The 26312-nt window shown below is 38.9% G+C and overlaps 2 protein-coding genes and 1 long non-coding RNA gene across 9 annotated transcripts in view; 1 reads left to right on the top strand and 2 right to left on the bottom strand.

Annotated features, from left to right (window-relative positions):
* Nucleotides 1-5173, top strand: part of LOC113069591 (uncharacterized protein KIAA1211-like) — a 46472-nt gene extending 41299 nt beyond the window's left edge. For all 5 annotated transcript variants that reach the window (XM_026242766.1, XM_026242763.1, XM_026242764.1 and 2 more), the window contains 5 exons: nt 687-1042; nt 1800-2868; nt 3645-3769; nt 4072-4159; nt 4453-5173. In XM_026242766.1, coding sequence (XP_026098551.1) covers nt 687-1042; nt 1800-2868; nt 3645-3769; nt 4072-4159; nt 4453-4616 — 1802 coding nt within the window. In that variant the 3' untranslated portion in view covers nt 4617-5173. The remainder of the gene's footprint in view (nt 1-686; nt 1043-1799; nt 2869-3644; nt 3770-4071; nt 4160-4452) is intronic.
* Nucleotides 5174-7498: 2325 nt separating this feature from the next.
* On the bottom strand, nt 7499-12437 carry LOC113069590 (transmembrane protein 109). 2 transcript variants are annotated; one of them, XM_026242760.1, is made up of 4 exons: nt 11474-12437; nt 10772-10831; nt 8949-9051; nt 7499-8132 (listed from the first exon to the last, which is right to left on the bottom strand). In XM_026242760.1, the coding sequence occupies exons 1-4, from the start codon at nt 11684-11686 to the stop codon at nt 7762-7764; spliced, it is 747 nt and encodes a 248-aa protein (XP_026098545.1). In that variant the 5' UTR covers nt 11687-12437; the 3' UTR covers nt 7499-7761. The 2 variants fall into 2 exon arrangements, with proteins under 2 accessions (XP_026098545.1, XP_026098546.1); XM_026242761.1 differs by lacking the exon at nt 10772-10831 and having other exon boundaries at nt 11474-12430.
* Nucleotides 12438-13571: 1134 nt separating this feature from the next.
* LOC113069589 (uncharacterized) lies at nt 13572-24519 on the bottom strand. 2 transcript variants are annotated; one of them, XR_003279763.1, is made up of 8 exons: nt 24233-24519; nt 21998-22174; nt 21822-21919; nt 21622-21744; nt 18056-18187; nt 17762-17866; nt 13990-14094; nt 13572-13905 (listed from the first exon to the last, which is right to left on the bottom strand). It is a non-coding gene; the product is annotated as an uncharacterized LOC113069589 (long non-coding RNA). The 2 variants fall into 2 exon arrangements; XR_003279762.1 differs by having other exon boundaries at nt 18056-18191; nt 24233-24517.
* Nucleotides 24520-26312: the final 1793 nt, after the last annotated feature.

Here is a 26312-nt window from a genome sequence, read left to right as displayed (position 1 = left end):
GGTCAGAAAGTGTTTTTTTAAATAAAATAAATGCTATTATTTTGTACTGCGATGCATTGCTGCGACACACATTTTTTGTCCCACTCAATTGTGTTGTAATAACAAGATGTTATGTCGTTTTAACATCTTTTGTCATAATTTACCATGTATAATAACGAGAAAACAAATCGTTTTTATAACATGTCGTTATTACGAGAAAAAAAATGTTTTAATGAGACAAAAATGTTGTTTTAACAACATTACATCTCGTTTTAACTAGAAAAGATGTTGTTAAAACAACGTCTCATATTACGACATAATTGAGTGAGAGAAAAAAATATGCGTGTGGTTGAACATTGATAATAGTAATAAATTTTTCTTGAGAAAATCAGCATATGAGAATGATTTCTGAAAGATCATGTGACTGAAGACTGGAGTAATGATGCAGAAAATTCAGCTTTGATCACAGAAATAAATTAAAATATTTAAAAATAGAAACCATATTATTTTCAGTTGTAATATAATTTCACATTATTAGTGTTTTTACTGTGTTTTTTATTAAATAAATGCAGCCTTGGTGAGCAGAAGAGACTTCTTTCAAAAACATTTTAAAATCTTGCAGACTCCAAATTTTTGAATGGTAAAGTAATTAAATAATTGTTGTTAGTAGTTCAGTAATAGTTTTTGTATTGTTCAATTTGGTCTAGATTTTCCCGGAGAACAGGTGAATGATTCAGACGGGGAGTCATTTGCTTCTGAACAAGAGGAAGAGGAAGTGACTGACTCCGGCCAGTGTCAGAAAACTTCTCCAACATCCTCCATCTCAGCCGGGGACGTCCCTGAAGGAGAGGAACATCACATCCCCAAGTCTGAGGTCCCAGAATCCTCTTGGGAGAGTCCAGTAATACTCGAGCTGCAGGCTGAAGACTTCCTGTTGGACACAGGATGTGAGGTCATTCCTGAGAAGCAGGGGTCATTGCTGGAGGAAGTGCTGAGCTCCCTGAAGAGCCCTCTTGCATCAGGACTAGCCCTGGAGCATGAGAACATGCTTCTTCAGAGAGAGGTACACACATCCACTGACTCTTTCAAGAAGATTGCAAATTATCATTGTCGGAGACAAAGAAATAAAAGTGCAAAGTTCCTGGAAATGTACTGTGTGCGTTCATGTTGGCTTTGAAAAACTTTTTTTATGATTTTCATCAAAAGTTTAAATGTAATGACAAAATAGTCATGTAGTGTAATCATCAGTTTTTTTCTTATACCTTAAATACATGTAGAGATATGTTAATAATTATTTTCTAATTATTCAAAATTGTACTTCAAATGAGTTTTAAAATAGTAAAAAAAAAGTTAATAAAAAGTTATATATATTATTAAAAATACACTATATATATTAACTTTGATTTGGCCGACAAATATTTTTCAAATGTTTATAATATTTTAACTTTTAGTTGTATTTCTGAGTAAAATTCAATTACACTTAGTGTGTGTGTGTGTGTGTATTTTATTAAAGTTTATTTATTATAGATTTTTATTTTATATTATTAACCATATAATATTATATTCTCTATAAAAAACTGCTCAATAAGAATTTAATATTTTTATTTAGGCAATTGTTTCATGCCAGTTTTTTTTTTTTTTTTTTTTTTTTTTTTTTATGCCCCTCAAAATAATACAATTGAATGATTATTTCAGAAATGTAATGTTTGTCACTGATATATGAATTGCATTTTTGATGTACTTTTAATCCATTAGAAATGCCATTGTCATTGATCTACAGATTCAATTTAAGTTGAACTATTTGTGCTTTCTTTTTGTAGGTGGAATACATAAATAGTGAGAGCGCAGTTTCTCGGCTTGAGGAAGACAACAAAGATCTTCTCGATTCCTCGGAGCCTATGGTGACCCCCGAGGAGAAGGCTCCTCTGCCAGACTCGCTTTCAGAGGAAGAGGAGCAGCTGGAGGTGCCAGAGTCTGCTGATGTACAGACACAAGCAGACGAGGAGGACCAAGAGTTAGGACAATCACCAAACGCTTATGCAGTAAATGTGACCGAACAAGATGAAGATGCGGTTGAGGATGAAGCTGAAATGGAGATCGAATCCCAAGACGCTGGAGATGAAGATGATGAAATGACGGCGGTGGAACCTGAGAAAAGGGAGGACTCTACTGATGATGCTGGAGGTCAGACAGATTCTCTAGAGCCTGAGAAAGAAGAGACTTCAGGCGACCAAAGAGAATCAGCTGCCATCAGTGTGGAGAACGTTCCTGAATCTGATCCCACAGTCAGAGATGATGAGGTCAGTGATGAGCCTGAAGCCTCTGAAGCTCCACCTGTCGAGGTCTTTCTGTCGACTGGACAGGAAGAGGATGTGTCTGGTGAGCCTCAGGAAGTGTCTTCAGAAGAACTTGAGGTCGTTTCTGAGCAGCAAGACCAGCAAGTTTTTGAGTCGCCTACAGGAGAACTGGGGAGAATCTCTGAGGTTGGACCTCGGTTCACCATCACCCCTGCGTGGCAAAGGTCATTGACTTCTGAAGGCGCCCAAGAACAGTCCCAGACCACTTCACCGGTGCCACCAGAGACTGATGCTTCTGATGAACCTCCACAAACATCTGAACTCATCACTCCTGTAAAAGAAGAACTGCCCAAAGCAGCCCGAGCTCAGAGTTCCCCAGCAGAGACGAGCCCAGAGAACCCGTTTGGAGTGCGTTTGAGAAAGACTCCAGTCCCGCACCGCTTTGGTTTAGATGGAGAATCAGCTTGGACCCCCGTGCAGTCTTCAGGGGCGCAGGAGACCCCGGACCGTGAGCAGAGCAGCAGGAAGCCCATCCTGCCAAAGAAGCCCGATCTGTTATTAGACACTGTGATGTCGGCCAGGAAAAACCCAGGTACCTCTATTCTTAAAAAGCTGATTATGTGTATAGATATGCAAATCTTAATTATATATATTTCAAATTTGCAATCAGTATTTTGTCTTGTTTTCCAGTAAAGATATTTAAAATCTTCAAAACTAGTTGGAAAATGAAAGTTAATTATAAAGTCATTTAAAAAGTCTTATGTCACTTTTTTTATCATGCTATACTCTTCCTGTACATTTAATTATTTTATTACATATGTAATTAAAATGATCATTAAAAATGTAAATATAAAACGATATATAAAATAAAATTTTGAAAAACAAATATTTTGCTTCTGGTGTTCATTTATCTTGTTGGGATGTTCAGCACATTTGTATTGTAAAAAAAACAAAATACAAATTATTTTAATAATTTAAAAAAAAATTCAATTATAAAATGTATTATTGAATAATTATATATTTTGCTATATAAAATAGGACAATTGCAATATATACAGTATACTGCTTTATAGTGTATTACGTTTTTTTTATATATATATATATATAGTGCATTAAGAAAATATTTTTTTGTTATTTGTGTTTTGGCATTTATTTGTAGGTTAAATTTAATGCAAATTTAATTTTAATGGAATTTGCAATGCATTTAACTTAAATAATATGATATTACAGAGCAAAAATGAATATTTAGAAAAATACTGTATATAATACAGGGCATTATTTAGCATAGTTTTTTATTTTTCTGTTTTATGTCAGCCAAAAAAACGTGTCTTAAAAATAATATGAAGCAAATTTGATGTGCTTTTTCAGACACCGTGGGAAGAATATCTGTCGGTAGCACCGAGTCTCCGAGCTGGATCTCTGTGGCCAGACAGAAGCAGAGGAACTTCATCGAGAACTCGCCAGAAAACTCTCCAGAGAAACTTCCCGCGCAGGTTTGTGCGCTTCTTTTATATAATGAACAAATATGTCATGTCAAATCTTGCCCGGTTGAAGACTGTGTCTGAGCATCATGAAGCAACAGCACAATCATCTTCACACGTGTAGTCATCTCTGCATGTTGCAGCTTGGGAAAATGTAATGAGGTGAAATGAAACGAACACTAAATCAAGTTTTTTTGTGATAATTTGTTTTAGCCGATGCAACAAATGTTTTATTCCTTCATGGATCTTTTGTGTTCATTTCACAAATATTGTTTATTTTCCCTCATTTCTAAAATGTGTCGACTTGTTCTCAGGGGGACGTCAAAAGCCAGGATTCTCCGGCCACTTTATCAAATCCAATCGTTAAAGAACAACTGGCACAGCCGTGTTCACCTTTACAAGGTAACAATCTTTCCATTAGTGTCATTTGCGAACATTGCAAAGCTTTTCTGGATTTAGGTTTGTTCTGTTTGGGCATGAAAGTGCAATGACCTGCAAAGTCACAAAATACGGTTTAAATCTTTTAATAGCATGAGGTTATGTTTTAAACACAGAATGAAAAGGGATTTAATGTCAGTGTCTGCCCCCTAGCGGATATGTATTGTAACTGTCTAAATTTTGTATTATTCAATGTGAATGCTACAATCATGAAGTACTTTTTCTTAAGCTGTTTTCCATTGTTTTTCAATGAACAGTGTTCTGCTCCCTTGAACTGAACAACTCATCCATGGTAGAGAAGGAAAGTAAGAGAAGTGCTAACCCGTCCGCTGCACCCCTGGCCCAAGATGAGCCTCCCTGGCTGGCTCTCGCTAAGAAGAAGTCCAAAGCATGGAGCGAAATGCCCCAGATTGTTCAGTGAGAAGCCCAGCTGGCATATCGACTGCATAATCCTCCTCTATATTTACATACACATGAACAAAACTTTGCTTAATCAGCCCAGTGTCATTTATGTTTTTTGACGTCATAAAGGAGACGGATGCACAGTAGACCGGGGCTTATGGGTAATACGTTGCATTTGTAATTTGGTTTGCAACAAAAGACATTTACATTTTTTTCAAACAGACACAGGTCAGAGTTCAGAATGCTTCAAACTGGGGAAAAACATCCTAACAAGTTTTGCATACAAAAAGAAAAAAAAATGCAAAAAATTTGAAGATGAGCCGCCGTCAAAGCTGTGTTTTTATTAAGGGCTGCTCTTTATTAAGTAACTTCGCTATGTTCTGTTATAGTCTTTAACGTTAGTAACACAGTTATCATGAATGGAGCTGAAGGTGTCTTTGTATTTATTTATCTCACTCTTGTATGTTTTATGTATTTTTGTATTTACGTGCACAGTTTTGTGACTTGTACATAAAATTTGAAGTACAAATAATCAAGAAAAATAATAAAAATGGAGCCATGCTTATTTTGTCCATCCACCGAAAACGATTTCCTTCCTTTTATATTCATTTTTCATTCATTTCTTCTGCTTCAGGATTTTAGTATCGTTTGTTATCAAATATTGTATCCAGGTAGTATTTAATGCTTATAAATGTCATTGTAAAAGATAACATTAAACCATCAAGTATTTTTTATGCAAAACCCAACATGTGCTGAGACAAAATAATAATAATAATGCAAAAATATTTTAAAATAATTAGTACATGTTCCTTCACTTAATGTTTTGACATTTCTAATCATTTGAATGAACAGCAATGCTTTTACATAATAAGAAATATTTCAGAACAGATTTGGAGAAATGCAGCATTGCATCACTTGCTCACCAGTGGATGCTCTGCAGTGAATGGGTGCCGTCAGAAAGCTGTTTGGAAAGAAGCCAAACTCATTACATCTTGAATGGCTTTAGGTTGAGTCGTTTTTTGCTTATGGGTGAATTATTTCTTTAATAAAACAATATATTTTAAATGTTGACAAAAGTTATTTACGCTTATTCATGTTACATTTGTTTAATAAGGTGGCAAGTTAAAATACCTACAAGGTGGAAAAATCTGTTTATTGGACTTTTACACATGCTAAACTCAAGTAACTTTGTTTTTCAAAAGGGAACATTTGGAACAAAATAGTGGCAACTGAATATGACTGATATGAATTATTTTCTCTCGGACACAAACACGGCCAAAACTTTAGCCAGTTTTCATGTTCTCATACTTAAACTTCATAATTCAAATCTGAATAAGAGAAATTTGCAATATGTCTACAGTTAAACCACACTGAAATATATTCTAAACCTAAAACATGAAATAGTATCATAGATATAGGCTAGATTAACTCCTAGGCTACACTCAATTTCATTGTCATCTAAAACAAAAGGAAATCTAAGAGTACTGCAAAGTAAACATAGTTACATATGCTTGAAGTGAATTCTCATCAGTAAAGTGGTCTCATTCTTGTTTTGTAAAGAGATTTTGCAAAAGAAAACACTGTAGTCGTTGGTAGGCTAGTTTATGCCATTATTTTCTGAGTGTTGGTTAAGTGACGAGCTTTGCTAGTGTTATGGGAGAATGACTTGATTTGAGACTTGTATGTAGTCTTTTGTTAGTTTTAGTTCGTTCTGACAGTGAAATTATCTTCTGTGCCAATCTGAAAGTCAGGAGAAATCCGTAAAGAGTTTAGAAAAAGTGTTTTATATTCAGAAACGAGTGCTAGCGATTGTAAACAATGTCAGAGTAGCGCCATCTACTGGATCAATAGATACTCACAATGACGAAAATCACAAACACGTGACGTTTCTATATTTGAAACTCCTTGTCTCTATAAGAAGTGTATTTTCATTGTTCAGTCAGCATGCTCATTTGAGATTACTACACTTCTTCCCTACTTGCTTTAATTAAAGTTAATTATTCACTCTCTCTCATCTTTTTTACATCAGTAGATTTCCACAACAATAAATGACTTCATACATCCAAAAATCACTTTGGCACCACATGGTTAATGGTTCAGAAAGGTTAATAGATTATGTCTAATAGCATTTTCAACACTTTTCTGTTTTATGATATGAAATTTTGTCCAAATATATTTTTGAGCTGTTTTAGGCTATAAGGACAAAAATGTTATCATAGCAAACCCAGCCTTGGGCAAATATTAGCGTTATTTATTCAGATCAGCATGATCTGCCCTTTTAATAAAAGTCAACTTTATCTTATAAAATTTGATTTCCTGTGTTTGGTTCAAGTGAGCATGAAGACCAATGTGCATAGGACTTTTCATTACCTGATGGGACACACTTACAGTGTTGTAAAAATGCAAGTGTTTACAGAGCGTCATAGTTATTTTCAATACTTTGTATTTTCAAATCAACTTCTAAATGTCTGTTCAGTAGTCCCTATAACAGATGACACAATTTATTTTTGTGGTGCTTCTAATTAAGTTGCAAACGTTGTACATAGTATCACTACTACTCATTTGCAAATATATACAAATTATATGTAATATTATCTAATTATTCTTAATATTTTACCTACGAGATTGTTCCAGATTTTGGGCTCTTAATGGGAAAGGATCTGCTGCCTGCAGTTGATTTGATTGTCTGTTGATTGTAACAGATAAGGTTGGAGTACATTAAAATGTCTAGTCCAGTCAGAAAGTTTCTAAATATTGCCACAGACACATATCTACATGTTTCCTAATCACTGGCTTCATCCAGTTGGTTTTGTATTATTACTGTTGTTGCAAGTGTGAGCAGCTGAACTGAAGTCATCTGTGTGTCCATGCAATGACAGTCTCAAAGAAACAGGCAACACGAAACAATCGAGAATTTTAATGGTACCACATGAAATTCAAAGAGCTGTGGGATGAAGTTCTTTCTTCGTGCTTTACATTTTACAAAAAACTATATGGGAGTAGTCTCCAAGGCCCAATTAACTATGAAATGTATTTAAAACAAGAAAGAACAGGCAAAATCTTATATTAATACCTAAGGCTGTTTTGAGTTGCATTAAACACGTCATCCCTGAGTCCTCATCTCCCTGTAGTCATGAGTCCATATGCTTGTTTTAAGCTGCTCATTACTGCCCATTGCTGCTCATTTTCATCTTTTCCAGCCCTTTGACTTGTCCCTCCAGTTTGCTCATCCGGCTCTCCAGACTGCCTCCTGTCCCACCGCCGCTGCTCGTAGCGACTCCAAACACAGCACAGGTGAGCACAAGTAAAATCAGTCTCATTGTAGTGACTTCATTGGAGGCAGCGGGGTCACCGATGATCCGCACAAACAGCCACAGCACCACAACCGCTTTAATCAGCCAAAACACTCTCTTTACAAGCATCACGGTGACTCGCAGCAACAGGGACAGGAGCCAGTAAGCGATCAGAGCCAGCAAAGCCCACTTGGTCACAGCAGAAACGCCCTCAGCAGTGAAATGAGGCACCGATACGGTCTCTATGAATAAAACAAACAGAAAGAAAAAAAGATTGTATGTTAATTGGGTGAAGCATTTTCAGAAGAAAATGTGAGTGGTGATTCCCTGTCCAGTTAGGGGTGTTATGTTGTTAGAATTAACTTGACAATTTTCATCAGTGTTGTCCATGTCGTTAGTTTTCCATTTGCAACAACAGGTATTTTTGTCAGATTAATTTCTTTGTCACAAACCCCATGCAAAAAAAAATATATATTTTTTTTCACATGATTTACCTTTATTCTACACCGATCTGTCCATTCTCTGACAAACGCCTTGATTATTTCAATTCACATTGGTTTTGATAATTGTGTATCCATTCAGAAATCAGAATCGTGATTTATATATGCACAGATTTTTACATGCACCCCTAGTTTTCTCTTCCTCTTCTCTAAAGCAGCACAGCACTGCCTCGCCCACTTTGTTGCATGTTCCTGGGGGCGGGGTTTATCTGGGTTTGTGACGTAAGGGACCTGGGAAGAAGGTTGTTGTAGTCCCTTACCAGCCATTTTTGTAGGCATTAAACTGTCCGAATTTTAAAAGATGATATCTCCGTTTGCATTGAACTTTCAGCGCTGCAACTTTGCAGATTGTTTATGCTCAAAACAGCAACATTACAAACTAACTAAAGAAGTGAAATTGCAATCAACCACCCCTTTAAAGCTTTATAGTTTTATTCATCGTCACTGCTATGAAGAGCCCTTCGGCTGCAGTGTTAGTACTCAGAAGAGTAATGAGCTCGACGAGTTTTTTTAATATTTAGATTTAGTTCTAACACCTGAGAGACGACCTTTACTCACCGTTCACTCCTGTAGCTCTGAGAATCTCAGATACATACACAGCAATGACATTCAGTCCACTGGCAGCTCCTTCAGCAACAAACTTCAGCAACATTTCGACAAACTAAAGAAAAGAAGAAAAAAAAAACAAGGGGAAAAAAGTGATTCGACTCCAGAATGTGCCTATGTAGTGTGCATTGTTGTTTTTCTAAGGGTGGTCTATATATGAACTCAACTCATAGATCTCTGGCCATAGCTGATCTTTAACCAACACCGACTGACAAGAGCCACACAATACACAAAATTTAATTAAAGCAATGTTGCGGAATCAATGCAAATTCTATAGGCAGCATATGTGACATGCTGTTGGTTGCAGCTTGCAAAAATCATAAATGCACTAACAATGTATGTATTTATGGGGCACTGTAACATAACAGTAGACCGTAAGCTATTATGAGGCACAGTTCTGTTCTGATGGAATCACAGACAGCAAGAAAAATGACAAAACTATATGATCATAATAGTTAGCAAAACAAAAATATAGGCATATCAGTTTTTAATAGGGTGGAATAAGTCTTTTGACTGCAGAAAAAGATTTTTCCAGATATGCTTCACAACTAAAATTTTTCTGAGAAATAATAACTTTTATACCAACCTACTTCAGATGGTTTTCCTTTCACATTTTATATTCTTTTAATTTTCATTCTGATCTCAGAACATTTGTACAACCCTGACATTTTTACACCCCTTTATACTCCTCAAAAGATGCATAATAATTAAATTAATAATTATATTGAAAATATATAGATAATATAATGATACTTACACATTTAAAGTAGTTATACTTCAGTTTAGCTAATGATATCAAATGAATAATTTCGAATCTTGTTGGGAATATGCATTTCCTTGTTGATAATAGTAAGTTTTAATGTGGTACTTTGTTCATCTCTTAATTTTTTTTATTTATTTTTTTACAGTTTAGAACAACTCCAGACAACAATTTGGACAACTTTACAGCCCAAACACATTTTTTGTATAAATCAATAAATGTAAGAGTTTCAAGAGACATTGTGCGGTGCATTTCTGGTTTTTAACCTTCCAGGATGCCATATTTCCACTGTAAGTACATTAACTATGATTTTTTTACAAATATTTTTCATGTTTTTACATATGTAGGGATGAGTTGAAATGACTTTCTGAAAACAGCAAGTCAGATACACAGAGCCTCACTTCAGAAGACTTCTGTTCAAAAGGTCGCAAACTTGCAAGTTTGGGATCCAGTTTGATAGGCTAAAGAGGCAGGCAATAATCTTTAACACTATTTGTGTAAGAGTACGTCACGATACAAACTGAGCAGTCTCTGTGAATGTGTGTTTTTGTGTGTGTGTGTGTGTGTGTGTGTGTGTGTGTGTGTGTGTGTGTGTGTGTGTATGTGCATGCGCAAGCAACACTGCCAGAGTGACAGCTGGGCATCCCACTTAACTTTATCACTCACAGACATGCACAGCTATTACAAATACACTACTTGTGATCAAACACACTCTCAGGAACAAGGTCACCTCATTTGGTGAAGGACGAACATGAGCAATCAGAAACAGTGTGTGTGTGTGTGTGTGTGTGTGTGACTTCATAAAGGAATTCAATAAGAACATAATCACTGTACAAAGCAGCATTGTTTGCCATTCGAGGCGTGAGCCACCAAGCACTTGCGCACCTGTTCTGGCATTTTCCCTCGCTAGCAGTTGTGGCTTTCACACAGACGGTAACATTACAAGGACGAGCATGTGCGTGTCAAAACAAGTACACAAATCAAGTCCTGCTCTGACACTTTTACTTGTTCTTACCATTGCAACAGAATAGATGTTCTCAGGGCCAAACACTGAGTCAAGGTACAAAACAGCTTTCTGGGTCAAAGAGAGGTTCGGTGAGCAGGACATAAGCAGAGGAAATTAGGGCAAAGGATGAGTGGAGGTGAGGAAAGGGTTAAAAGTGATTAACAAGTCAAGAGGCAACATGAGAGAGGGATAAGAGTGGGGAGAGAAATGTGAATGGCACAAGTATAAGCATGTATTAGGGAATAAGAGAAGTAGAGGTCCAGTGATCAGAAGGCTATAAATAAAAAATGTAAACCATCATAAACAAGATCTCTTCGGAATCTCAATTGATTCTCCTAGATGTCTTTGTTTTACATGGGGAGGCTCATGCTTCTCAGATGTTTCTCCTGACACACACACAAAAAAAAATCATATTTCTCCTCTAGTTTCAGTGCTCAGGTTTGCTAAAGCACCAAAAAACTCTGCCATCAGAATTTCAGTATCAACTCAACTCATTGAATAATCATCAAACCTTGCATTTTTGGCAGTTTTTTCAGTAGGAACATCTGAGGCAAAGTTTATAGCCTACTTCAATGAAAAATAATCAAGACCTCTGCTAAGTAAGCATTGAAAGAGAAGCCTCGGTGGAATATTTTGAACAAAAAAGAGCATCATTTTCCTGTGGGAAGTGCAGAATAAGACATATAATTTCACAAATAACAAAAAAGTTACCTCAGCACCAATCTCAATCGCATGGGTGCCGACAATGGACTCCGCGTACTTTCTCAACCCGTCCAGAGGCTCCAGAATAACAGACCCAAAATCATAAGAGCCCGAGGTGAACTCCTCAGCAAACCCGTGACACAAGACCGAACGAACCAGAACCAGAAACCCAAAGAAAAGCAGCTTTTCCGAGCTCCTCGAGGCAATGTTGTGACCTGACATCCTTAAAAACCCGGATCAACACAAATGAAAGATCCGAAAAAAGACACTTAATAATCGATGTGTGGTAAAAAAAAAAATAGCCGGTCAGTATGTCTAGCAGGATTATTACCCTAGAAAAAAATACATTTATATAAATATATGGGTAAGATACAACTGCTGTTTTTTTTCTGACAAAACTAAACCTAGTTCATAGCTAAGCAAATTTACAAGTTCATGCGTGTCAAAAAACAAGACGCAAACCAAAACCCAACTGAACAAATACAATTAGATGGCATACGTCATGCTGGGCTCCCCGTGTATAATAGACTAACGTTACTAAAATTAAGTTCTCAAACAGTCTGGCACGCGCTTGCCAAGGGCACTTAAAAATAGCGCCTGGATGACTGTATATGGTATCATACAAGTACAACAAAGCGTTAAGTCGATACAGATAAAATAAGATTTTAATTTAGAGACCTGACTCTTGTGCAAAAACTGTTTTTAAAAATCGCGCAGAAGTCTATTTTCTGCCGAGCGCAGACACAATTTATTATAGCGAGTTGGGTGAGGAGCTCCGGGCTGCACGAGGGAGGAAAGTTTAGATACGGCTGTTTGGCTACAGAGACATAAGGTTATGCCCCCGCCTCCTGCATTCCTGCTCGAATCCCGTTCACACGGTGCTGGCACTTATTAAAGGAGATATCGCGCGCTGTTTACTAGATTTACAGTAGCGCCCGAGGTGCGTGGATCTGCGCGCCCGGACACGTGCTTTCACACAGCCTCGCTCTGAAGACCACTTCTGAAAAGAGAAAAAAATATGAGAACATAATTTAATTTTAGTGAGTCGCAAATTTATATAGAGTTAAAGCGCCACAATGAACGTTTCGACTGGCACATGACTGAAGTAGGCTACAAGTCTCATCATATATTAAAATATACTCGAAAGTAATTAATAGCAACTAATTATATCTTCAAGTGTAAGTGGATTACTGTATATATTACTCTCTTTAAAAGGGTATGCATTACTAACTACTTTCTCGACCATAGACTGTCTCGACCATTTAAACAAAACAAGAATAGACACGAATCTGCTCTTTTAAATATTCAAATAAATAATATAAAGCCCATTAAATTATTCTTGAACTGGCCAAAGTATTTAAAGGGACAAGGTTACACACACACACACGTTTTAACTTAAACATTTTAACTTTAGATGTTAAATTTGTTAAATTCACTATCGTTCTATTTTTTACTGCAATTAAGTAACTAATTAATTTACAGAAAAATTAAGTGTAATCCCTTACTTTCTCTAGGTAAAATAATAGTAATTACTTGGCATTACATAATGCATTACAGTAATAAAAGTAAACTATGTAACATGCAATTAACCCCAATCCAAACCGTTTCTTTAATATTACTCAGTACTTGAATGTATAATTACACTGTAACAAGGACAATGTAACAGAAAATCTTTTTTTTTTTACTAGTCAGATTACTAGTTACAATTGTTTTTTTAATGGTAAAGGAGATTTAAAAAATACATTTACATTTAGCCTTTTATTTAGCCTACTGTTTCTTAACTTCTTAAAACGTTATAATAAACTTGATAGACTTTCCTCAATTATAATCATACCATTCTCAATTTTAAAAGAATATGAAAAGAAACTTGGTTGCAGGTTTAAACCACACATGGTTTGAATTATGAATTGCCATTAAACAAAATTCTTAATCTAACATAAATCCAGAAGAATATACTCTAAAAGTTTTTTAAGCCTCAGCTAAATCAAATATAAGTGACAACTTCAACAAAGGCATAAAATTGTCAATAAATTTCTATATTTTAATGGACTTCAATGAAGCATTTGCACAACCATCACTACAGGCAGTCAAAAAAAAAAAATAATTAGACAGTACAAAAATTACTGAAAATTCTGGAAGTCTTTGTAGAGAAAAAACAAGTGGAATGTAAAACTGTTGATGTTCGCCCAAAGATACAGGACAAGCTCCGGCCTCCAATGTTGAGCAACTGGACCAAACAGATGCAGATACAGTGAATCATGAATCTCATTTGATGTAGATGCGATGGAAACCACTGGCACCAAATGCGGCATTGCACTTTGGACACTTTTCTGACGGGTGTCGAAGCGCGTCTTCACACACTCAAAACAGAACACATAGAAGTACTTTATCAAAACAGCGTCCTTTACACGTGAATTGCAGCATGGACACGTCAACAGGGCCTATAACACAGAAAAAAGGATCCTTCAAAGACATGAACACTAAAATATTTCTGGTCCCCCGTACAAATGATCAACATAAATGACCTTGTAATAATGTATTTCATCATCCAGGATCTCATCTCCATTTCGAATGTTCTCCGCAGGTTTCTTGGCCTTCTCTATCTTCCTGCGCACTTTGGATATGTCCTCCTAATGCAGTAATAGAAACATCAGGCTAAACAAGTTTTTTGAAATTCATTTTTATTCACAAAGTATATCACGTTCATGCTGCAAGCACACAATGTCATGATTCTGCCCTCGTGTCCTTGATTTTTCCTAGTCTTGAGGCAGGATCATGACAGACCCGTGTTTTGTGTACAAGCACATGGCCTTGCCTTTGGGCCATGTGCTTGTGTTGTCTCGTTCCCTTGCCCCGCCCCCCTTGTTAACCTAGTCGTGTCTTGATTGTCCCATCTGTGCCACCTGTCGTGTCTTGATTGTTTCCCCTATTTAGGTCTCCAAGTGTGCTCTGTCTTGCGTCGGTTCATTGTGATTTGTGTACCTCATATGTGGTCATCATTCGTGATTGTACCTTGTCCTTGAAACTCCTCGAAGTCTTTTGTCCTGCAGTGAGTGTTTGTTAGTAGTTAGTGTTCAGTCTTTGTTTACCTTGTTTATTGTGTTTTGTAGAATTATTTAGTGTTTACCCTAGCCCTTGTTTTCCCCCTCGTGGGTTTTTGTTTTCCCTTTTTGTAAATAAACCCCTTGTTTTGTGATTCCCTGTCTGCACTTGAGTTCCTCCTTGCCTAACCCTGACAGAATGAACCGACCACCAAGGAACTCAGCAGGCAGGAGGGCCTCTGAGCTTCAGCGTCAGGCGGAGTTCCGGAGGCTGTGCTGGACGTCGTCCCCCGCCGACAGGAAGGGGGTCACCCTCCCATACTCGCCTGAGGGGGAATGGGTCCTCCGTAATTATGCCTGGCTGTGGGAAAGCATCTCCCAGGAGGAGCCACAGAGGTCCCCTCCACCTACCCAGCTGCCAACGATCCCTGAGGGTCGTGTCCTGGCCGTGGCAACCCTGGGGGATCAGGCAAGCCCCTCCCAGAGTCCTGAGGTGCCCTCCACAGCCAGCAGTCTCCCCATGAAACGAGGGAGACGGTTTTCATGGGAGTCAACTTCTGAGTCTTCGGCGTCCGAGACTGCCCTGCCCGAGACCAAACTCCCCCAACCCGCCTCTGACCCAGCTGTGGCCTCTGCACCGCGTCCAAGGAGGAAGAGGAGGAAGAGGGGGCCTGCCGGTCCTGTGACCCTGTCTCCTCCCGTGCCAGCAGCGGAGAGCGCTGGCGTGCCCGTGCCAGCAGCGGAGAGCGCTGGCGTGCCCGTGCCAGCAGCGGTGGGCGTGCCCGTGCCAGCAGCGGAGAGCGCTGGCGTGCCCGACCCTGCAGCGGTGAGAGCTGGCGTGCCCGTGCCAGCAGCGGTGAGAGCTGGCGTGCCCGTGCCAGCAGCGGTGGGCGTGCCCGTGCCAGCAGCGGTGGGCGCTGGCGTGCCCGACCCTGCAGCGGTGAGAGCTGGCGTGCCCGTGCCAGCAGCGGTGAGAGCTGGCGTGCCCGTGCCAGCAGCGGTGAGAGCTGGCGTGCCCGTGCCAGCAGCGGTGAGAGCTGGCGTGCCCGTGCCAGCAGCGGTGAGCGCTGGCGTGCCCGTGCCAGCAGCGGAGAGCGCTGGCGTGCCCGTGCCAGCAGCGGAGAGCGCTGGCGTGCCCGTGCCAGCAGCGGAGAGCGCTGGCGTGCCCGTGCCAGCAGCGGAGAGCGCTGGCGTGCCCGTGCCAGCAGCGGAGAGCGCTGGCGTGCCCGTGCCAGCAGCGGAGAGCGCTGGCGTGCCCGAGCCAGCAGCGGTGAGCGTGCCCGAGCCAGCAGCGGAGAGCGCTGGCGTGCCCGAGCCAGCAGCGGAGAGCGCTGGCGTGCCCGAGCCAGCAGCGGAGAGCGCTGGCGTGCCCGAGCCAGCAGCGGAGAGCGCTGGCGTGCCCGAGCCAGCAGCGGAGAGCGCTGGCGTGCCCGAGCCAGCAGCGGTGAGCGCTGGCGTGCCCGAGCCAGCAGCGGTGAGCGCTGGCGTGCCCGAGCCGGCAGAGAAGAGGGCAGTATGCAAGTCGGCAGTCGTGAGAGCGCAGGAGAGTGCCGCGGCCGACTCTGCAGCAAAGACTTTAGTACAGTGTGTCTCATCTCGTAAGGAGATGCCAATTGTCTTAGCGGCCAAAGCCTTTTCAGATTATTTGTCTAGTCTTGTCCGTATCCTAGAAGTCCCCGTCAGTCCTGTCTTGTCCTCAGACCCTGTCCCCAGAAATCCCGAGTGTCCTGATGTCGTCTCCCCGTGTCCCGTAGATGTCGTCTCCCCGTGTCCCGTAGATGTCGTCTCCCCGTGTCCTGTGAGTGTTGCCCCGTGTCCTGCTGATGCAGTCATGTGTCCTGTTGATGTGGCCCCGTGTCCCGTAGATGTCCCGTGTCCTGTTGTCCCCCCGTGTCCAGTAGATGTTGCCCCGTGTCCAGTAGATGTTGCCCCGTGTCCCGTAGATGTCCCGTGTCCAGCTGTTGTTCCCCCGTGTCCAGCTATCGTCTCCCCGCGTCCCGTAAGTCTTGCCCCGCGTCCCTTGTCCGCTCCTATCATGCCCCCTGTCAGTTGTCCCGAGACCCCTCCCCGCCCCTCACCACCCAGACCTGCCCGTACCCCCAGTCGTCAGCCTTCGTCCTGTCCTCCTAAGATTCCTGCACCACCCACCCACCCTGGTCTGTCCCCCATGAACTTTGTGGTCCCGCCTCCTCCCCTTCCCTGTTTGTTTTTTTTGATTTGTCACCCTAACCCTGCCGTCGTGTATTCATGTCTGCCTTTGTTATTATTTGTCATGTCTTGTTGGTTTGTGTCGGTGTCCCAGTCCGTCATGTCTCGTGTTTGATGTTCCCTTGAGGAGCGTCTGGAAGCTGCTCCTTAAGGGAGGGGTTCTGTCATGATTCTGCCCTCGTGTCCTTGATTTTTCCTAGTCTTGAGGCAGGATCATGACAGACCCGTGTTTTGTGTACAAGCACATGGCCTTGCCTTTGGGCCATGTGCTTGTGTTGTCTCGTTCCCTTGCCCCGCCCCCCTTGTTAACCTAGTCGTGTCTTGATTGTCCCATCTGTGCCACCTGTCGTGTCTTGATTGTTTCCCCTATTTAGGTCTCCAAGTGTGCTCTGTCTTGCGTCGGTTCATTGTGATTTGTGTACCTCATATGTGGTCATCATTCGTGATTGTACCTTGTCCTTGAAACTCCTCGAAGTCTTTTGTCCTGCAGTGAGTGTTTGTTAGTAGTTAGTGTTCAGTCTTTGTTTACCTTGTTTATTGTGTTTTGTAGAATTATTTAGTGTTTACCCTAGCCCTTGTTTTACCCCTCGTGGGTTTTTGTTTTCCCTTTTTGTAAATAAACCCCTTGTTTTGTGATTCCCTGTCTGCACTTGAGTTCCTCCTTGCCTAACCCTGACACACAAACAGCATATATGTGAGCATATACTATATGAGAACATCTGCAACTGTGTGTTGTTGTACCTTGTGAACGTGCAAGTGAACACAGTTCCTCGCTTCACTGGAAAACTCCCAGCACATATACTTATTAAATTAAAGCCTTTGCTATTTGACCATTGCATTAAGCCACATCAAGACTCATTGACCATTTTGAAAAGTAACACGGCACACCTGTCCAAGCTGCACAAATGACTCATATCAGTAACACAGATGGCGCAGGAAGAAATATGCACAGAAGTCTAATACCTTGCAGTTTGCTCAAAGCCCTGACCTTAAGCACAAGCAATACCTTAGCAAACAGCACTAGGTAAAGATAAAACGGAGGCTGTACCAGCGCTGCTGTGTGTGGTGAAGCTGCTATCTGCCTCAGTCTTCACAGTAACATCACCCGTCGGGACAGATGGAGGTGGTCTCCTCCTTCACATTCAGCACGCAGCTATAAGAGAGGACAGAAACGTTAGCAATCACTTCTCCCTTTAACTGCTGGTTATGAGTCTGCAGTGTACTGATCAGATGTCTCATCTCACGGTTTATAGGGCCTGAAAAAGAACCAGAGGGTAATACAGGCAATTCAAATCCTGATCCGATCAAACAGAGACCAACACCGAGAGCAGAGGAAGGTTACCTGCTTGTTCATTAGCAGCTAATGTCTGCTAATATTCGATCCTGAGCATCTCGTACTCCTTGTGCACCTGTGCCAACGTGTCTTCCAACTGAATCACTTCACTACGGACCTTACACTGCAAGGATACCTCATCTTTCTGAAAGAAACACACACAAGTCAAGTTCAAGTTCAATTTCAAATCAAATTCTTTGTTTGTCCCCAATGGGGCAATTCATTTTGCAACAGATAGTATAACAGATCACACACAATCACACACACAGTACCAATACAAAAATTGCCTACCATGCAGGCATGGTTAAAATAATAAAAACAACAAACAATCAATAAATAGAAAATCACTAAGTTATCTGCGATTCTTTATAGAATTAAGAAGCAGAATGGATGCAGGCGCAAAAGAGTGTTTATATCTGTTGGTTCTGAATTTTGGGAGTTTAAAGCGTAATCCCGTCAACACTACGGTTCAAAAGTTTGGGGTCGGTATGATTTTTTTCACCAGAAAAAAGATCTCATTGGCTGCATTTATTGGATTAAAAATAGTAATACTGTGAAACATTATGAAATTTAAAAACACTTCTATTTGAATACACTTTTAAATGTAATTTATTTCAGTGATGCAAAGCTGCATTATTATTCGAGTCTTTAGTGTTACATGATCCTTCAGAAATCATTCTGATGTTCTGACTTGCTGCTCAAGAAAAATCTATTATTACGATCAATGCATTCAGGATTATCTGATGAATAGAACATTTTATAAAATCTTTTGTAAAATGATTAATAATGTAGAATCTCTGTGTTTATTCAGGGAAGCTGCAGTAAATCCCACAGATACTAAAGGAGTGTTTCACTCTGTTCCAGAGTATCTGTGTCTTCAAGTGTTAGCTGATAAGGAGCTTTCTTTCAAGGACAAGATATGAATGTGTGGGGTTTGTAATTTTCCATTCTGAAGAGCTGAACAGCTGACTGCCTCTAAATATCAGATTTAATCTGGTATTGCCTGAGAAGGAGGCAAACCTCACAATAAGCATAAGACGGATCTAACAAGGTAATGGTGTATGTGGTCTCGAGGGCTTTACCTTCGTGTTACTGTTCTCCTGGTAAACCGTCTGCAGGTCTCAAACTAACAAGAGATGACTGCATATTGTGATTCGATGTTAAAACAGTGTTCAGGTTTGTCCTTTATATGACAAACAAAACATTTTCTAATCATTTTGCCAAGGCTCTAGCAATGTCAACAATATGTTTGAGCAGGCTAGCAAGTATTAAAGATACAACAATATTACCATTCATAACTTATGGGTTAAAGATATATATTTATTGACAGTAATTAACAAAGAACTACATTCCAGTAAATTGATCAAAAAGAGACTTAAGATTTTTTTCCTCAAATTTTGATCAAATAAATGCAGCTTTGTTGAGCATTAGAGACTTAAAAATCTTAAAGACTCCAAACTTTTGAATGGTAGAGTACATATGCTAGAGATGGAGAAAAAATATATATGATGCATCTGTAAGTCCAAATAATCACCAGAGGATTGAGCAAAGCACCGAACCCCTAAATGGATGGCTGCCCACTGCTCCGGGTTTGTGTTCACGCCCTGTTTGTGTGTGTGTGTGTGTGTTCTCTACTCACTGCTTAAATGCAGAGCACAGATTCTGTGCAGTGGACACCATACTTGGCCACACTACGTCACTTATTAATTATAGTGGTCAACCAATGTGCGTTTTTTTGACAGTCGATGCCGATATCTTGGAAAGCAGGGGGGCCGATAGCCAATATAATTTTGTAAATTATTATTAATATTTATCAAAGTTGAAATCATTTGACAATGTATTAAAAAAAAGAAATGTAAAAGAAACACTTATACTTTAGATGATGGTTCACAAATAAATACATATTTAATAAAAATATATAAAAAAAAAAAGTAAACACTGTAACCAACAGGGGGCTCAGTATTCTGGGAAGTTTGTGTGCACTGGGAATCATATTTTTCAAATAAAGCCAAGGTAACCCTCATTTTACATACAGCACACAGAGGAAATGACATGAATTTGACAGTGGGCAAATGGATAAAGCGTAGTATAATTTGAAATCACAAGTTTAAATTTAAAGCATTCAATTCACACAGACTGACTGTCATGCAGAGAACATGTGATCATGCTGGATGTGTATTTCCTTAAAGGGGGGGTGAAATGCTCGTTTTCACTCAATATCCTGTTAATCTTAAGTACCTATAGAGTAGTACTGCATCCTTCATAACTCCAAAAAGTCTTTAGTTTTATTATATTCATAAGAGAAAGATAGTCTGTACCGATTTTTCCCGGAAAAACACGACCGGCTGGAGGCGTGACGTGTGGGCGGAGCTAAAGAATCACGAGCGTGAGTAAGCTTTTGCGTTTAGAGCGTTTGGAAGCTGTGACATTACCTTGAGGAAAAAACCATCACCCAAAACAAACCATGGCTAACAGTCAGATTCAGCGTATATTTATGATCCAGAATCAGAAACTGAACGAAAGCAGCAGCAGCAACAACTCGCTCCGAGTGGGGCTCGAACCCGGGTCTCCGGCATGGGAGGCGGACGCACTAACAAGGAGGCAGAGAGATTGTAAAACAAGCATCTTCGAAATGCAGGGAACAAACAAAAACACTTGCACAACTCCGTTGATGCTCTGTAAAAATAAACTCCATCCACTGGTCCCTTAATGCTGTTTCTCTTTCGGTAATCTGTGCAGGGTTGTCTTGCCCTGGCAACCAAAAACACACTCCTTTTGTGACATTTCGCGACGCTCTCGCTCTGATCAGTGAAGTCTGTTGTGCTCTCAGTGCTCTGCTATACGGGAGCGCGCGCTCTTCCAGCAGAAGTGCCTCAGGACCCATATAAGGAAATTCCGCTCCATCTAACGTCACACAGAGCCATACTCGAAAAAAACTTTCCAGAAATACTCCTTCAAACTTACAACTTAATTTTTTTTAACTTTGTCCATGTTTAGCATGGGAATCCAACTCTTTAACAGTGTAAAAAACTCAGTATGCATGAAATAGCAAATACCCCCCCCCCCTTTAATGCTGACGGCAAACGAGAAAGTATTATAATGTTTGCCTTTCTATTAATACTTTCTGTACGCATTAATTTCTTTGTTTAACCATTCTTATCTGATTATTAGACAGACTCCTATCCATATCGGCCATGGCCGATATATCTGTAGACCACTGATTAATTAACTCATTAAAATAGTTCTTTGGCTTTTCGTTAAGGTTATTTTTGGCCAAGACGATGTCAGCCGAAAAGAAAGACTCTGATGAAATATTACAGTACACAGGATATTTTTTTATTTTTTTTTTAATAGTAAAATATTTTTTAAATGCTATGAAAAAAACTGTCCCATGATATATCCCATGCAAGCAAAAAAATTAATAAAAATCAACATATTCATGGATGAATTGACCACTATAAGATCAATATGCATTTAGAAAATACAGAGGGAGAATTTCCATTCAACACTGCCTGTAAGATAGTAAATAGGATCTTTTTTATTTCATGGTGACTTTGAAGAGTAAAACCACTCACCCTTTCCAGCACCTCTGCATGTTCTCTCTCCGTCTGATCTTCTCCGTGTCTCACTGCAGCTCCTCAGTGAGAACATGCATCTCGCTGATTCTGTATTCAGCACGATTAGCCGCCAGGCCAAGACTAAACATACACAGACCTAGTAAACACTCAATATGAGAAGGTTACCAGATAAAAATGTCAACAAATCAACCACCAACCTCGCTGGTCATGTGACTGTGCTTCTGCTGGAGACTGTCGGTCAGCTGCAGCAGCCCTTCATTCTCATTGGTCAGGAGGCACACAGCGACATCTGCATCTGAAGGAAGACACAAGAAAATGCAGGTTAAATGCTTGAATGAACAGAAAGCTAAGACAAGAGTAGAGTCGGTGTCACCTGTCACACACTCCATATCTTTCTTTAGCTGGTCTACTGTGTTCTTCAGGTTCTCGTAGATTTTGACCACACGTCTCGCCTGTTTACAGCTGGACTCCAGTCACTCCTGCAGCTCTGTGTCTATCTCCTCACTGCTGCTGCTGGCCAGAAAACAGGTCGCTCCCTCCCCCTGTTGACCTGAGTCAAACATTACAACAAAATGAGTTGGAGGCAACACTAAACCCACACAAAAAACCAGAAATCTGGCCTTGAACAAAATAATATAAAAAAGAAGCTGTCCATTTTAATGAAGGTGAACAGAGTGAATGCTGATTTTATTGAAGTGTTCAGACTCTGCTGGCAGTTTTTGAAATCAAATTTAAGACCTGACTTTTTTAAGACCTTCACAAAAAAAATTAATCGCATATTTCCATACAAACAAGCCCATACAAATATTTTACTTAATTAAATAGGCTTGGATATGTATCCAACTGCAAAACAGTTTAAGATACTGCATACTGTTTTATTTAATATAAGCATATATATTTTAACTGGTTTATTTAGTAATATGTTGAAATACAATTTTTCAGACGATATTTGGCCAAGACACAACTGTTTGAATATCTGGGATCTTAGCAATGTGTATTACTAATCAAAAATTAAGATTTGATATAAAGTAGGACATTTAATAAATATCTTCATGGAACCTGATCTTTATTTATTACTCGAATGATTTTTGGCATAAAGGAAAAATCAATAATTTTGACCCATACAGTTTTTTTTTTTTTTTTTTTTGGCTATTGCTAAAAAATACACCCCAGCGACTTCAGACTGGTTCTGTCACATATCAATACATACATATTTGATGTTGACTGGTATTGGATTTTGTTGCTAATATAATAATGTGTTTATAGTTTAATTTAAATGTATTACCACATCAGCTTCACATGCTATTTCATGGCAAAGACTAGACATTAGAAAAACAATATAGTCGTACAAAATACAATATAAATGAATTAAATAATAAAAACATTATAAAACAAAGTATCAAACAAAATTCTATAAAAGATCTTTAAATTTTTATTTTTAAGTTTTTTATAATAATCTGTTTGAAAACAATAAAAAATATTATTTGGCAATATTAGAAAAAACTATATTGTGTTTAAAATAATAATAATAATCAGAAAAAAAAAGATTTCATGCATAATGAAGGACATGAAATGACTTTTATATAGGCAAGGCAAGGCAAGCTTATTTATATAGCACATTTCGTACACAATGGTAATTCAAAGTGCTTAACATAAAAGAAAGTAAAATAGTCCAAAAATAATAATAATAACAAGAATAAAACTAGCAATTTTAAAACTTTGAAAATGATTTAAAAATGTACTTATTTAAAATGAATTTAAAAACAGTTAGAAATAGAAAATCATTTGACATAAAAAACAGTGAAAATACAGTTCAATCAGATCAGACATTGAAAACTTTGTGGAGCCCTCACATTTCTTTTATTAAATCACACCCTTGTAGTTCATTTATCACATTAAGCTGTATCATGATTCCTGTTTTTCTATCCTCGAATTTAAGACCTATTAAAATGATAATCAACACTTTTGTAATATGAAGACACCGTGCTGATCTGTGATCAATTATGACCTGTAATATTTTTTCAGTGGACCGAGGTTGTGTCTGAGGCCCCAAACTAAGACTGTGACATATGGTTTGTGAGAAACCATTTTTTTCTCAACTTTCTCTCAGTTCATCCTCAATCCCTACAGCCACACAACCGTCTGTGTCTGCTTGTCTACGTCTGGATCACGGTTTCAGAGGAAAATCACAATGTACTACAATAACAGTGAGATAAAACACTATAAAGAGCATTCAAAGGTTTGGGGTCGATAAAGAATGTTTTGAAAAGACTATACCTTAAGAATACATTTATCTGTTCAAAAATACAGTAATATTGTGAAATATTATTAAATTAACAATTAAAAAATAACTAATTTGAATATATTTTAAAACATAATTTATTCCTGTTATTTTTCAGCATCATTACTCAGTCTTCAGTGTCACATGATCCTTCAGAAATCAGAGATCAATGTTTAAAATAAAACAGTTGTGCCACAAAAAAGTGACATTTTTTAAGGATTCTTTGATTAATAGAAATGTCAAAAGAAAGACATTTATGCTCTTTGAAATAGCAATAAAAAAAATTGTAACATCATACATAAATATGAATATTAAGGTATTATCTACCTGTCTTTGGTCAAGCGCTTCCTGTTTTTTTATATGCAGAGCTTTAATATCTTGTTCTTCCTTAAAGAAGGAAATACAGTGTCAGTGGGAACCAACTGATTAGGGCCCAGATTCAGAAATCAGATTCACAATTCAGAACTAAAGAGATTTAGAGTTCATTTTCCATAACAACAATATATAACCGATAAATAACCAAAACAATAAACTTCTTCTTCTCTTCTTCTGCTGCTGCTGCTGGAGACACCAGAACTGCAGCGCCGCCGCACGGCGGAAGGACTGACTGCAGGTCTAGCGCTTTAAAAACTCCTCACAATACAAATCTGCATGTATGCTCTTTTTATTGCATTAATTCTGGGGCATACAAATAGATCAGATTAAATAAAAAAGGCTGTCTTCTTTATTCATCACTTTAATAAACTAAATATATCGAATCGAAATTATATATATATATATGAATGAAGTGACATACACCCAAGTATGGTGAAGAATTCGTGCTTTGCATTTAACCAATCCAAAGTGCACAAACACAGCAGTGAACACACACCTGGAGCAGAGAGCATCCATTTATGCTGCGGCGCCCGGGTAGCAGTTTGGGGTTCAGTGCCTTGCTCAAGGACACCTAAATCATGGTATTGCCAGCCCGAGACTCAAACCCACAACCCTAGGGTTAGGAGTCAAACTCTCTAACCACTAGGCCACAACTTCCCCCCTGATATATATATATGTATATATATCAGGGTTTCCACAAAAATATTAAACATTAAGTATTTTCAATTGAGCATATTAGAATGATTTCTGAAGGATCATGTGACACGAGCAATGAAGCTGAAAATGCAGCTTTGCATCACATGAGTAAATTATGTTTTCAAAATATATTAAAGACAGAATGATGCTGTTATAATTAGCTTGTTCTTATATTTTACCCATTAGATGCATTATAACTTTTAAACTACAGTAATAATTATTCTCTAGTTTGTAATATAACTGTAGGTTGTGTTCAGCAGTGTATACTGTACATTTGGTGTAACGGGTGACTTGTTTGACTTCCAAAACGATCATTTTTAAAATCAAATTGGCCTGTTTAGCAGGAGCATCTGTAACCTTTACAGCCCAAATGTTGGTGTTTGAAGAACAGTCTTTCAAAGCTGCTTCTCTGAAGCAACTGGCAGATGTTCTTATGCACAATATTCAAGTGGTGGAATTTAAAAGCTATTTACTGTGTGTTTACATTATTTTAATATTTATATAAATTTGTACATGATTTTGTCCAACCTTTATGTGTGTGTGTATGTTTGTGTGTGTGTGTATTTTGACTCAAAGACTTCCTTCATTGCAATTAAATGTCACGCTCTGTGCACAAACTGGACTCTGTCCTTGAGCATGCATTTGTTACTATTGCCTTTGAATACAGAGTTCATGTGGTGAAATTCCTCGACTTTTGCTCTCTTACATCAAAGTGTCTGTGCATGAGTGCACGTCTTTGTATTCATCATGCAGCAAGTTTATCAATGGCCTGACTGCTCAAACCCTTTCATCAGACCACGTCTTGTCTGTCTGCCAAAATGATTTCATCAACTGCTGTTGATATAATTCTCCACCACCAGCACTTGTTTGTGACCGATGTCAATGGAAATCAGACAAGTTTGTTAAAGCGATCCCCCTCCCCCTCCCAAAATGACTATTTTTGTCATTAATCACTTACCCCCATGTCGTCCCAAATCTGTAAAATCTTCGTTCGTCCTCGGAACACAATTTAAGATACTTTGGATGAAAACCGGGAGGCTTGTGACTGTCCCATAGACTGCCAACTTACACTGTCAAGGTCTAGAAAAGGATGAAAGACATCGTCAGAATAGTCCATCTGCCATCAATCGTAACATTATGAAGTGACGAGAATACTTTTTGTATGCAAATAAAACAAAAACAAATGCATGGATGCACTGTTTTATTTTAAATCAAAGCATCAGTTTGCATACTCAGATTTACCAAAATTGCACTACGCTGATCTGGAGAGATACAGAGGAGAAAGAATTGATTTGTTTTGTGTACAAAAAGTATTCTCGCCGCTTCATAACATTAT

This window comes from Carassius auratus, unplaced genomic scaffold (assembly GCF_003368295.1).
Source record: "Carassius auratus strain Wakin unplaced genomic scaffold, ASM336829v1 scaf_tig00001753, whole genome shotgun sequence".
NCBI lineage: Eukaryota > Metazoa > Chordata > Actinopteri > Cypriniformes > Cyprinidae > Carassius > Carassius auratus.
Note: the sequence above shows the minus strand (reverse complement) of the source record. Positions and strands in the feature narration are given on the sequence as shown.